The sequence below is a fragment of the Falco cherrug genome, chromosome 8, assembly GCF_023634085.1.
Source record: "Falco cherrug isolate bFalChe1 chromosome 8, bFalChe1.pri, whole genome shotgun sequence".
NCBI lineage: Eukaryota > Metazoa > Chordata > Aves > Falconiformes > Falconidae > Falco > Falco cherrug.
The window spans coordinates 35,830,757-35,845,106 of NC_073704.1; the positions used below are offsets into that span (position 1 = coordinate 35,830,757).

The 14,350-nt window shown below is 38.0% G+C and overlaps 1 protein-coding gene across 2 annotated transcripts in view; it reads right to left on the reverse strand.

Annotated features, from left to right (window-relative positions):
- Positions 1 to 14,350, reverse strand: part of TMEM163 (transmembrane protein 163) — a 101,781-nt gene that overhangs the window by 28,133 nt on the left and 59,298 nt on the right. For both annotated transcript variants that reach the window (XM_055718085.1, XM_055718084.1), the window contains 2 exons: positions 12,157 to 12,200; positions 10,910 to 11,001 (listed from right to left, as the gene is read on the reverse strand). In XM_055718085.1, the coding sequence (XP_055574060.1) occupies positions 10,910 to 11,001; positions 12,157 to 12,200 (136 nt within the window). The remainder of the gene's footprint in view (positions 1 to 10,909; positions 11,002 to 12,156; positions 12,201 to 14,350) is intronic.

The window sequence follows — 14,350 nt, forward strand, 5'->3', positions numbered from 1 at the left end:
ATTCTTTTATTCATTCCTGCATCTCAGAATACTTGATCTTTTTTGATTACATGGGTTATTTGGGGTTTTTTAGTTACTTTTACCATTGTAAAGAACCTCACAGAACCACAGAACAGCCCAGGTTGGAAGGGATCTCAAAAAATCACCTGGTCCAACATTTCAAGGGAAAGGGAGCCTAGATGAGATTATCTAGCACTCTGTCTAATCGTATTTTGGAAAACCCCTGTGATGAGGACACTACCACGTCCCTGAGGAGGTTGTTCCAGTGATTGATTGATCTCACTTTAAAAAATTTACTTCTTGTGTATCATGATCACTTGCCTTATTCATTGAAAACATCACTTACCTTATTCAGGGGAAACATTTTAACAATTTCAGTAGAGCTACAGAGGTAAACACAACAGAGAGAAGTATGAGAAAAGTCATTATAAACCACTAGTATTTGTATTGATATTCTTGAGGTAGAAGCTAAATTCTCACATTTGCAAAGCTGCCATCAAAACAAGCTTCAGTTCCTCATCCAGTTCTCTAGCAGCTAGGATACTACAAATAAAAGATAACGCTCCTGATTTCTACACATAATTCTGTTACTTTCCAAGAGCTGTTTGCTCTGTTTTAATTCTGTATTTTCTTGGTTGTTAAGAAGCTAACTATGATACATTTTTCCACCATGGGAATAGTGGAACAGTTTGCCCAGAGAGGTTGCGGAGCTTCCATCTTTGGAAGCTTTCAAGACCAGACTGGCTAAAATTCTGAGTAACCTATTCGGATCTCACAGCTCACTCTGCTTTGAGCAACAGCTGGGGCTAGACGCCTCCCAAGGCCCCTTCCAACCCGAATTATCCTATGATCCTACCAATTTGTATTCATGAAATTTTTATCTCTGCAGGCTCTGTCAAGATCTTTCAGTACTAATGGCTCCTAATAGCCCACAAAAAAGGAAATGTTAAAACCTCTACAGCCTCTTTTCAGCACTGGAGTGAAGAGGTAGCGTTAAAACTATTACTTTGCAAGGAACTGTAACTTAGCATTAAAAGGAGTTGCAGGCCAACAAGAGCAACGGGTGCTCTAAGCCCAGGAGTAATGTGAGCTTTTTCAGCAAACCTGAGCAAATCAGTTTTAGGATGGCTACAGGATTTAATATCTGAATAAACCCAGTAATGAAACTTCTGGAGTTTAAGAAAGAAAAAAATTTAAATTATAAAAGTCATTAATTCAATAAAACCTGTAAACGTGCTAATTCCCATTTCCCTATGATTTGAAAGGATTTGAGTACTAGTGGGTGACAGTGAGTATCATGTATGGGATCATTCAGGGGAAGGGAGGCAATTGCCAAGAGGTTTTTGCTATGTCAGGAGTTAGGAAAATATTTTTGAGCATACAGTATTCATTCACTTTCTAATTCTGGATCTCTGTATACTTTTTTCCTAATTGTCTCCTGTGGCTAGCCACATGACAAGAACTCTTTCGTATTTCTTTGTTTTGCTGGTACTCTGGTTTTCAGCCTTTCTTCCCATAAGCAAATAAAAATTACATTCTGTGAATGCTCCTTCATTAGTAACTTGGAGTTTGCAATAATCAGCACCACATTTCTTCTACATGAGAGGCAGTCAGCCTGATTAAACGAAGCTAGGCCTACTTTCATTTAATATTTATATTATGGCAGGTCTTATAGTCTGATTACAGTTACCCAAGCATAAAATCCTCGTCACGACCAGCTCAAGATTTCTCAAGCATAAGCAAAATTGAATGCTGATACTCAAAGGGTGAGAACTCAGGAGGAAATAGATCAACTTTTGGGTCACCAAAAATGATGTTCTGGTGGCAAACCGGTGGGTTCTGGCTGAGGGGGGTGAAGTGGAGCATGGTAGAGAAAACGGAAGAGGACTCAGGACTAAGTATGTGGACAAAGAATACAGAAAGAGAAAAAGTCAGAGCATGTTTTGGAGAGAAGGGGCTGAAAGTGTTGTGCTTTGCAGTAATTTGGGGCACCAAAGGACAGCTGGGGATGTTACAAATGCAGGCCTCTTGGCTTTCTCTTTCCTTCATCTCAACTGTAATCCACGTCTTTCCAAGACTAGCTACTTTCTCCTCCACAGCAGCCTCTGCTATCTACACATCCTAATCTGCTGCTTCACAAGTAAGAAACAGGAAGAACTGAGCAAGGACCACTCCTGCCACGAAGGAAAAGTATGCAAGGAGGTAGGAAAGAAGCCTAAGCAGCCCTGCCAGGAATGCCTGTCTGCCCAGCAACAGCCACCCTGCACACACCCCAGACACATCAGGGGCAGGTGATGCAAAATCTCTATGGCTAGGTACCATATCTCTCCAACAGGAAAGGGCCTGTTCAGTCTACCACACACTGTGCCGCAAGCACGGGGCTGCTGCCCATTATTTTAGAAAGAGACATAAAAATTACAATGCAGCTGTTCACTAACATCTGTTCCTTGCTACCCATTCCGCAATATTGCTGAGATAATTCTAGCCACATTTTTCCTTAGGGTGACATGCACAACTGTGAAAACTAAAATCTGCCTCTTGAACCCATTAAAGGGCTTACTCTAAAAAGAAGTTACTAGCCACTGTGGCACATTACTGTTAAAAGATGCAGTATCAGCCTCAGACTTAAGATTCCTGCTTCTTTGCCATGCTCTACTGCTAATCTTGAGCTTTTCTGTGTCCAATTAGACAGTGATATTGCTCATTTATGTTTGTGGTATGGCTTATATCTATTATCAGGTTTAGTTACTGAGGAGGGCTCCAACACGAAACTGTACAGAATCACAGCTGCTCAGAGTATTTACACCTGCCTGTTGCTGGGTGAAGAGGGAATAGTCACTTCAAGATGCACTTTAAAAGGATCAAAGAGGGTTTGCTGTTCATCGCACATGTTCCACAATCCACCTCCAACTGCCAGAATCCAGATCGGCATCACTACAGCTACTCCTTTTTCTCAACATAAAAAAATATAAAAAACAAACCGGATTGCACAATAAAGAAAACTCAAGTAATAGTCCAGATTATCACTGAAAACTGATCTCTCAATTATTATATTCAAAAATATAGTGTTATCTCATGGTCTAACCTCTTCTTAAAAAGCATGGATTTATATCCATTTATGTAAGATAATTTATATCTGCTCTTTATATTTAAATAGCATGGGTTTATATCCGAGACTCAAATCAGCTATGGTAGGGATCCATTTCATGTTGAAAATGTTATAGGCCTTCTAAAACTTTTATTATCCTCAGGAGTTCAACTAGTCACTGCAGAACAAGGTATCTACATCCTTTAAAATCATGCAGCTGAACTGGGGCAACAGTTCCATAAATAATTTGATTCTCCAGGTATTAAAAATCTGCCAATAAAAGCTAACAGACATTTCTATAGCTTGGAGATTTTGATAACTTTTACAACCTATCTTCTAGTTCCTGGTCTGCACAGACCGTACAGTCGCACTCATGGTACATCTGCCTTGTAACCACCCTCCCAGCTTGCGAAGAGGTGATCGATCACTGCTCCTAGCCTTGTAGCAGGTGATCAGAGATTGTCATTCCCCTGAAGCTGGAAAATAAACCCTTCTGAAAATTTCTGTAATTTTCATTTTCATGGTGATTATCAAATTCCAGTACAGACCACCACCATATCCCTGAACTTTTTTTTATATATACACATGTATAAATACTACCTAATATACACAAATACTGCCTAGTCAACTACCAGTGAAGTAAAAGGAAAGGCTTCCATAAATTAAATAGATTTTGGATCTAGCTCCAGTAAAATCATTGCCAAGTCTACAGATGCCACACTTTTAGAAACAGATTTTTAGAACGCATAAATATATACATTTGCTATTTCATATTCAATATAAATTCTATGTGTGAGGATTTTGTGTGTGTGCATGCACAAATGTATGTATACATGCGTTTCTGCCTGGATAAGAGCAAAGTTTATGATTGCTTCACTTTTGCCAGAATAGGAGATAATGGATTTATGGAGAAATGACACAGTTTAATAAGTCAGCCTAATGAAACAACTGTAGAACTTGTATCTAGTACTGTACCCAGACGTACTACTTCAGCTAAATATTTCAGAAGAAAGAATGGGTTAGAAATTTTTAGTGTGGTTAAAAAGAAACTCTATTTCTCCTCCTATAAGCAGACATCCAAGCACAGGTGAACACTTATTTTGCCAACTCTGCACTGTGCTCTACTGGGTAGGAAAGACATGCATGTGCCGTGTGAGGTCCAACTCATAGTAACTGAGAACTAAACAAGAGCTGCAGAGGTAGGTTCTTAGCTATTTGCAGTTTCTAGGCTATCTCCATGCCTTTGACATTTTTCCAGATCACTTAGCTATTTCATTCACTCATCACAAAAGATTTTTTCCTCCAGCCACAGAGGTTTGCCCTGAACTGTGGGTAGGTGTGGATTTTGCCATCTGTGCTTTACATCTCTTTCGTATGTATAGCATAGATAAAATTATCCACAGTTTTTTTCAATGTGACTGATATGTTGGGTCTGAATTTAGAGGATTATTTTCATTCAACACTACCTAAATAGACAGCACTCATTTAGTCGGGCTAACCAGTACAGCAGAGCCAGTTTAATGGAAATTAAAATCTACAGTACTAATACTGAAAATGAGGGAGTTTTAATTCTGTGAACCAAGAGAGGATATACCCTGCAACCATACAGATCAGTATGCTCTCTTATTTGAATTAGAGTAAAAGAAAGAAGATCCGGACCTAACCTGGCAGTTTGACAGCCATTTCCTCCCAGAAAAGGCAGTTTCTAATTCTTTCAAGCTTTGGGTGCAAGAGTAGGATACATTGTGGTCCCCATATCGCATGCCTAAATGTACTCAACACATATTCAATATAATTTAAGGCTCCTCGTGGCCAAACCTTGGGTTAAATATTCTCAAATGGGGTCATATGAACACAAGCAAGAGAAAAAAGTGTTACAATTACTTTGGAAGGAAAAACTCACTCTGTCTTAGAGTCTCACCTGCCACCACATTTTCTCAGTAAGAAAGAAGTCTTTACACAAAGTCACCAGCCACTAACTGCCCACATGTGCCCAGCAGCCAGACAGATGTGCCCATTTCCTCTGCCAGCAAGACGTGGCTTTGCAGGAGATGGTGACGGTGATGGCTCTTTACAGAACCTGCAGAAGGCAGTGATAAAGGGCAATTCCAATCATCATCCTCAAAGCAGAAATCACTGCCAGGATGAAAGCCCCTGGACTGCATGGGACTACACCGTAAAGCAACTGGACAAGAGACTATAGAGCAAAAGCAGATTTGCAATTTGAAGAGGTAACATAGTACAACGCAGGAAGGTATTTTATGAAGCCATACAACACTTTCCCCTAGCAACTGAAGAAGGATACCATGTACGTATCTGATATCCCCTGTCTTCCAAAAATGGATTGCACTGGAAAGTAAAGAGCAGGAGAATAAGGTGTCAAAGGAATATTTATCCATAAGATATCCACACTGACAAAGGGAACACCACAGCAAAGGACGGTTCTTTCAGCTACATCCAATTCAGATTGGGTGTCTACTTACCGTACACAGGGTTGTACAGATGACTTTATTATTGCTGTTTACTTAAGTCTGAATTCCAGAAATAACGTAACTAAGCAACTGGTAAGGGTTTCTAATCACTAGACTAGGTTTCTCCAAAAGTCACATGCCTAGAATGATGTAAGGTTATAAAAGAAAAACTGTTCAAAGCTGTATCCTTCCGCTTGATAAACATCCATCGATTCGCGGCAGTATTTGTAACACTAACATGCCTACTTGCTGCACTGCCCCATTTACCTGAGGAGGCTACTCACAATCAAAAACTGAACGCAAGGTACACTCTGTGAAAAGGTAACTGACAAAGAGTATGCACCCAGGCGGCTATCAAGCAGCTGAGGAAAGTGATTGATACACTGGTAATTTTGTACTCATTGGGTATTATAAAAAGGTTGTTGATACCATTCATATGCTTCATAAAATGTTTTAAAATAGCCTAATTCCCATGTCATACTGCCACACAGCCAGAAGTTTCATGCCTAGTGAATGAAGTCCTAGGAAAGGGCCAGAATATCTCTGTGTGTACATATCCCTACGTAACGCACTCATCATGTATTGTGTCATGGCAACACAGAGCACCGTGAGTTCATTGGAAATTATTTGCCCATGATACAATTTAGCTTTCTTATTACAGTAATAAAGGCAAGAATAGCTGGAGTCTGACATATGCCACCAGAAAAAAAAAAAAAGAATAGGAAAAAAACCCAAAAAACTAAACAGTGAAATAAATGAAGAAATGTGAGCTTTCTGCTTTTGGCATAATCCAGAATGTTCCTATTTACTCTCACACTGGGTTAAGAAAGACATTGACAGACTGGTTCTTGGGAAACACAGAATTTAACTTGGTACCATCAACAAAATAATATATAATAAACACCAGATGCAACTGTCAAGAATCACGATGTTAAATATGCTGTACTGAGTTAGTTTTTGCAATACTAAACATACAACCTCAATAAAACCCAGTAGCCAAAAAAAAAAAAAATACTCCTAGGAGCAATGGATCCTATGGGCATAAGCAGACAATGTCCTGCACTGCATTGTACACAAATGCAAGACTCCAGTTCTGTAATGTAAAAATAGAAATACTGGTTTATAGCCTAAGTAGCACTACTCCATTTACTCCATTTGACCTGAGCAGGCTGCCAACAGAGCAAAGTCCTGTTTTCCTGAGCAGAGGGTATCAAACAAGAGGCTTTTCCTTTGTTCACAGTTTTGAGATCTTTCCAACCAACTATACATAAAAAGCTCCATCTTTTATAGCTTTTTCACAAGGCTGTGTGCCTGAAGTTTGTTACTCTGTTTTCTCTGCCTTTCCTTTTTTAGTGGTATTTCTCATTTTCTCCTCATACACAGTTCCAGCACTCCAATCCAAATCTTTCATTCCTGAATTTAACAGATCAAAAAGCTGCCCTTTGGCTGTATAGCCAGTTACTGGTTCAACCTCTCATGAGATGTTTTCCCAGGTTCCTAATGCTTCAGATTCATCTATTAAGAAATTACTTCTGCTGCTATTTACTGGGTTTATTTATGCACATGAAAAACTCCTGTTACCATACCAATTTCAATAAATTTCTTCCTTCAACAGAATTTAGATTTGCTTCAGCAGCCCAATAAACTATTATGTCACTGAAGATTTACTGAAGGGCAGAATATTCAAGAATATTTGTACACTGGTTATGGAGAGCAGGAACGGGGACCTTTCAGATTTCTTTGTGCATCTTGAATAGCTCAATGATTGTTCAGTGTTCAAATTGCAAAACAGAAGACTGAATTCAGACCTTTAACCTGACAACCTGTTCTAAATTGACCCACAAAACTCTTACCAGGAAGTAATAAATAAGCTGTAACTGACCCAAACTGCACAGGTCTACCACATTTTTTCAGTTTCTGGTTTATCAGCTATATCAGACTATATTTCTTCCTCATAGTTTCTCCTCTTATGAAGAAAAACAAGGAATTGCAAGAATTTTAATTTTGTTGTATAATTTTCGTCATTTGTTGGAATTTAAAATTATTTCTCAAGTTATTTCTGAATATTTCTTCCTTGGATTTCTTGATCATTGCTTCGGATTTGTTCAGTGGATGATTTGTTCAGCACCTCTATGACTTCTGCATGTTAACTTGCAACCCAGCAGTTCACACCAAACAAACCAAGCACTCATGAACTCTCTCCTCCCAGATCTCTGTAGTCCTTCCCAATTCTTGCATTGCCTCAAGACCTACAATTCTTTCAGGCACTCTTCATGAAAATGTAGTAGCCTGTTTTTAACCACTTTTATTTGACTGTCAAAACAGAAAGATGTTTAAGTGTGAAACTATCCAAAAAGTATCAGTAACAACCACAGCAAATAGTCATCCCACTCCTACATACTGTTTCATTAATGTGCCAGCTAGGCAAAATCAAGCAGTGTCTCACATGGCCTACATACCTGATCTTGGTGAACATTCATTATATTTTCAAAGCTACTTGGTATATTTAACAATAAAGCACAACAATTTCATCAGAATTTCATCATAATTTAAGACATACCTTGACCATAACCAGATACACATTTTCACAATGACTTAGGAAAAAATCTCATCAATAAAAGACGTGAAAAGCCTGCCAGTTTTAGCTTCAGAGGCCATCAGTGTCAAAGAATTTTCAAGAAGGGCAAATCACAGAAGTTAAAATACATTTTGCAGTTACTACATGTGAACTACCATCAAAGATGTACACTGTGTCACTTTGGCTACACGTACACTGAAAAAGTACCTTCTCATCTTGCCCCAAAAAAGCAAGAGAAATCAAATGATCTAGCAAAAATTAAACCCATTAACTGAGTTAAACTCAGTGGGACACATTTTCATTATAGTTTTAGCACTACAATTCCCCTGAAGTTAAATGGAAATGCATTGGTTCAGCTTAGCAGAACTTGGCACAAAAAGCAGTCTTGTACTGTTCCTTCTGAGTATCAGGCCATGAAATGTTGCATCTCTAACTTCCATATGGCTACCTCTTAAGTAAGATTATGCAGTTCTTTTACATCTTAGCAGTTTATTTTAAGTATTTAATTCATAGCACATCATGAGCCAGGCTGTATTCTCTGTGTCTTTTTCTGCAGTTTTGTTTTTCATTCTATCTTTATGTTCCCTCTCAACGATGTCCAACAGTTAGGATTAGATCTGACGTTGCCCTTCTGAGAGATGTTTTCCACTGCTTTCAACAGATTTTGGAGCAATCTCTTACTGTCAGGTTTATGAAGCAGGAAGTTTTATAAATTTGCAAAACATAATTAGCAATTCCACTTGAGCTTTTGTCAAGGAGCTCATGTTATTTTCTGATATATTAGGATACACAGACAAACATAATACTGAAATCAATAAAAGACAGGCCTATAAATAAAGGATGAAACTGAAGTCACCCTGGCACAGCTTACTCTGGTAAACAATAATAATGCTTTTGCAGAAACCCAATTTTGCACAGGCTCCTGTAGTAAGGCAGGATATGGCTAGGCACACAGAAACAGGCGTAACGCACAGCACAACCCAAGCGTCTACATGAATTTGCACCAAGCTGCCCAGCAGTCTGAAAGCAGACTTCCCCACTGAGGCAATCACCACGGACTGTGAAAGACCAGGTACAGTTATAGGCACATATGATACAAAGATTATTTACCAGGTAAGCAAGGAGCCAGGAAGAGTCACGAAACATTTTCCGAGTGTAGAGGAAAAAGAATTACATGCAGTTTTTTTAAGCAAGAGACTGACTAAACACAACAAGAAATTAGAAATACGCCTCCTTCAAAAATCTGACACAGGAAGAGCTGCCTTAAGAGACACAACCATCTCTTCATTTGTCAGTACTATAATGATTCTCCTATGAATTCTAGAAATGGAGGGATAACCAGACTGCCTATCCAGTGATTCATATTCCCAGCATATGGTAACATTCTTTCACTCAGTACTGATCTCATCATGTAACCTTAGCTGTCTTCAAATAGAGGGCACAGCAAGTAATTCATTGACTTAATTTAGTCTTATATAAAGCAGAGGGGTTATCTGAAAACAAAAATGAGCATAAAAAGCAGGAAAATATGTTTTCTACTTTGGTTGTTCACTTTACTGGCTCAGCCATGGGGATATGTTGATTATTCTTTTGTACTGGGATTTATTTTCTCTATAAAGTACTTTACAATGTTCACTTGAAAAAGCTCAACAGAAGGAGGTTTCAGAAATATGTTAATTGAATGTTGACAGGAATCTCTGTGGACACCCACAAAAGCAACATACTCAGGAAATGCCTGTTAAGATCTCCAAATTTGTGCAGGAAGACTAATTTTAATCACACATTTCTGGATTTATTTTTATGAATCAATGCCACATCAATCTTCTATGGCCCTTTATTCCAAACTGCTATGCATGGAGTCCTGCCAGAAAGGAACTCACAGCGCTGGCAAACTGTTGCATGAGCCCGAGTTACTGCATGTAAAAATACTGCTTACTGTTTGCTTAGTTTTGAGGAAAGGACTATGAAGACAAGTTATAATCCCTTCTGTGTGGCTTTTTGGGGTTTTTTTTTATTATTCCTTGATCCTACCAGTTATGTAAGGGCTAAATATCATCAGGCTTCCCTTCTTGTTATTCCGTAAGATCTATATAGCAAGCATTAAATATGCTTACTTTGCAACCATATACCTTTTTCCATACAGAAAACATGCAAGTATTGAGACATTCTTACTTACCAAAACAGCTGTAGTTCTGTAATTAAAAGGTGTGTCTACCTCTCTCTTTGTACAGCAGTTATAATAAACTGTGTCACCCTCCTATCATATCACTAATACAGGCTCAATCTTATCAGATGTTCTGTAATCTCAACTTCCAATAATATCACTAGCAATTGAAGTGATTTAGATTCAAAGAGAAGGGGTTCATACTCCAATCTTGTTAAGGGAAGCACCAATATAATACAAGCATCAATTTAAAAAGCATACTTTAGTAAGAATAATGGAGTAAAATGCAAAATAAAAGAGATCAAATCCATTACAGATTGCAGATACAGTTCATTTGATACAGATGCTGCAAGGAAAAAAAAAAAAAATCGCCAAGCCCTACTAATTACTATCTTGGTTAAAAAGAAACTGAAAATCATAATCACAGGGAGGTTTGCCTAAGGAAAGGCTGCATGTTTGGGACCAAACAATAAGTTGGCAGAAGGAAAGAATACTTGCTGACATGACAAAATGTTTCTTGTCAACGCCCTGGAATCTGTAGCATCACAGCTTGACAGCAAAAGCTCTGCAGGCCTCTACCAATGCCAAAAGTAATTAAGTGTACTTACATGTACTCCCTGTGTGCAGAATGCACAGCAGCTGCGTTGCTGTAACGCCACAAAACTATCGCTGATGACAAAACATCCAGGGTAGCATCAAACTGAAAGATATACAGAGTCAATTGTTTTGTGCGCCATTAAATGTGCCCTGTACTAACAGTAATGCATTTACTATGCTGCTGCACAGGCACAAAGCAGCTTCAAATAAATCATTTTAATGAAAGCAGGATTTACATTTATTAAATTGATCTTCACATTTTTGCCATGTATTATTGCACAATGATACACTTCAGAGCACAGGAAGTCAATCAAGGTATTAAAAACTTTTTCTTTGTAATCCATCACCTGTGGAGAAGAAAAAAAAAAAAAAAGAAACCACCACAATTTGCCACTGTGGCACCATAAGAGTTAAAACACTAATATGATTCTTATGGAAAGACTCAAAAAAAAAAAAAAAACAACCTTTGAAAATGCCTGTCAAACATTCCTTTTTCCTGCAAAGTCACTAACTTTCTGCAACAGAAGGTTTTGTTTCAAACCACAAAAATATCAACTTTTTCCAAAACACCATTATATCCAGATTCCATATTATTCTTTATCATCAGCAAAATCACCATGTTTGTATTTCCAGTTAAGGAAGACATGATAGTAAGTAACACCAAAAACCAGGCTTGTCCTACCATAAGAATTTTCACCCTTAAATCAGACTTTCTACAGAGTCAATTTGAACTTCTAATCTGAGAGCAAAAGACAAATTATTTGAAAGTAGTCATTTTGCTTGTTGTTAGGAATTTTTTTGCTCTGCAAAATTTCTGATCAGGAAAGTCATGGCAATTACTAGAGAGGAAAGCTATCATCCCAAAGTCATAGGAGTTTTACCATAGACTTCAGTAGGGAAAGGGTCCCACCAAGTTCAGAAAGGAACTTCAGAATTTGGCTCAAGTTCAACAACAGAACTGATTAAGCTGAGACATTTTGTATGATAAAGTTTTATCTGATAGATAATATCTATCAATGATGACAGATAAGCATTGATATTAAGTCAAATATAAGGCTGAGTAGCTGGAAACTGGAAAAGTATAATGAAAGTATCTTTACTATCCTTTCCAAGGTATCACTTCAACACTATTTTTTCTAATTCATCATTGACTTCACACATCTTGCCATGAACTCACAATAAGAACAAATACAGTATTTCATGAAAAAGCCCATGGAAACACAACGGTAGAGAATATTTAAATTGTATCTCTACTTACAGCAAATCCAAATGATGATGCACTGTATCTCATTACGGAGACAGCTAAAGGAAAGAAAATATTATTTAGAATCACTTTAAATTTTTTGGTTTGTATCCTTACTTCTTCTCTTGTCTGAGCACTACAAAACTAGTTTCAACATGTGGGCTTAGTTTCACCCAGTTCCCACTAGAACAACCTGACCAAGACTTTTTAAAAAGGTCTAGAAGAAAGGCCTTGTGCTGCAAGAAACTATTAGGTCACTTGAGAGGTGCTCTTCTCTCTTCCAAAACCTAATGGGGCAGACCTTAGCATAGCATTCAGAAGCAGTCTGTTTATGAAACATGCTGCATTTCAGATGCTGTTTTGAGTAAAACCATGTAGCAACCACAATTTCGAACTCTTAGAAAACTTTACCTGTCTCAAAGTGCTCCTTTGCTCCAGCTGGGCACAAAAGGCCACCTGAACTGACAGACATAAAACTATGCAGGCCCATCCAGACTTCTTGACTGCCCTCTTTTTGACAAAAAGCCTAAGGGTAAATCACACAGCCCCATCAAATTCCATCAGATCAGTGATTTCCAATGGAAAAAAAGCATTAGCAGGAAAAATCTTGACCAGCTCTGATTTTGACTGCATGCTGCCTCTAAAAAATAAACCAGACTCTAAAAATGAGCTAACAACTAAAAAAATGTATCATTTTTATCATTTTACTCCATGCATCCTAATTCCATCATCTCACAGTTCCCAAATCTGTTACTGTGCAATGAAAAATTCCTGTCAGTAGCCCAGAGGAATACCAGGGAAGAAGCAGGCAGCAACAGAAGAGGCCATCACCTCTCCATGGGGCATCATCAAACTGCACCTCTCACAGGCTAACGGCAACACTATGGCTCTGTCAAGCTCAAGCATTGAGCAGCTCTAGTCTTCTTGCTGTGTTCTGCAGACTTGAGTGAGAAAAGGAGTAACCGAACCTATGCTCCCTGAATAAACCTCCTATCAGTCTAGTTCAAATATTAAGAGGGCTTGGAATAAAGCCTAAAAGGATTAATTTTTACTATTCTTTTTATGAACAGATATCAGCTAGCTTACTGAGAAAAATACGTTTTTGTAAAAAGAAAAATACTTCAACTAAAAAAAAAAAAAGACAATCACGCTCATCAACAACTTTGCCAGTCTTCGGCTGACAAACACAATATCTAATTTTCAGTATTCCAGTATTCATTAGAACAGCTTGGCAGAACAGAGTCACTATGGTTTGACTGTTCTTTTCAGTTATAGCAAGCTGCAGTTCTGTGGCACTTCTCTGGATAAACAGAAATTAAAAATCTTGGAAATAATAACCATTTTCTTACTGATCTAAGCCCTAGCTGTGGCCATGAGCATGCCCAATATCACAAATACTTGGACTTTATCATTACAGTTGGACAAAACACAAAGAAAAGTCATCAGGTTCATTTCCAGATTCCCATTTTCTCCAAGCTGAAGAGTATTGAAACAGTATGGATTTACATCTCCCTGTCATTGTTAAAACATGATTTCCCACACTTCATCTCCTAGGTGAAAAAAGAGGTTATGTTTCTTGGTCAGACTTATCAGCCAAGAGCTACACTTGACAAGCTGACACTAGCTTGCAGTGATCCAGCTGCAAATTTGAACACTTCACTGCATAATAATATATTGCCTATCAAATTTTCATATGCTTTCTTAGAGACATATAGTTTGATGCAGAAATTGCATTAAAAAAAAAAAAGAAAAAGGGGGCATTCACAGGTACGCACAAGCTTGTGATACTCCTGTCATTACTGCTTTCATATGATGCAGTTCAAAGCCACACTTCTACGCCTCCTTTACTTCTAGCCTTCCTATGTAGTGGAATTGGCTCCTCAGTTTTTACTAATTGCCAGCTTTTTTCCCCACTCTAATCCAGATTCAAAACTAATTTTAATCCTATGGTTCCCTTAAAAATGAATATATAATTTCTACAGGCAATGAAATGCACACAGATAGCCACACCTGAAGAATGCTTTAGGAGACATACTGAATGTATTTAAAGCACAAGGTCTTTAGCATGAGAACTGTCTTTATTTTCGTATATTGTACCGCAATAAATATCCACAACACTAACATACAATCTGGTTGGCCTGAGCTATTTAAAATAGTAATGAAGAACAAGTATTACCTAACAGGGTCACAAGCCTGCTTAAGTCTTTTT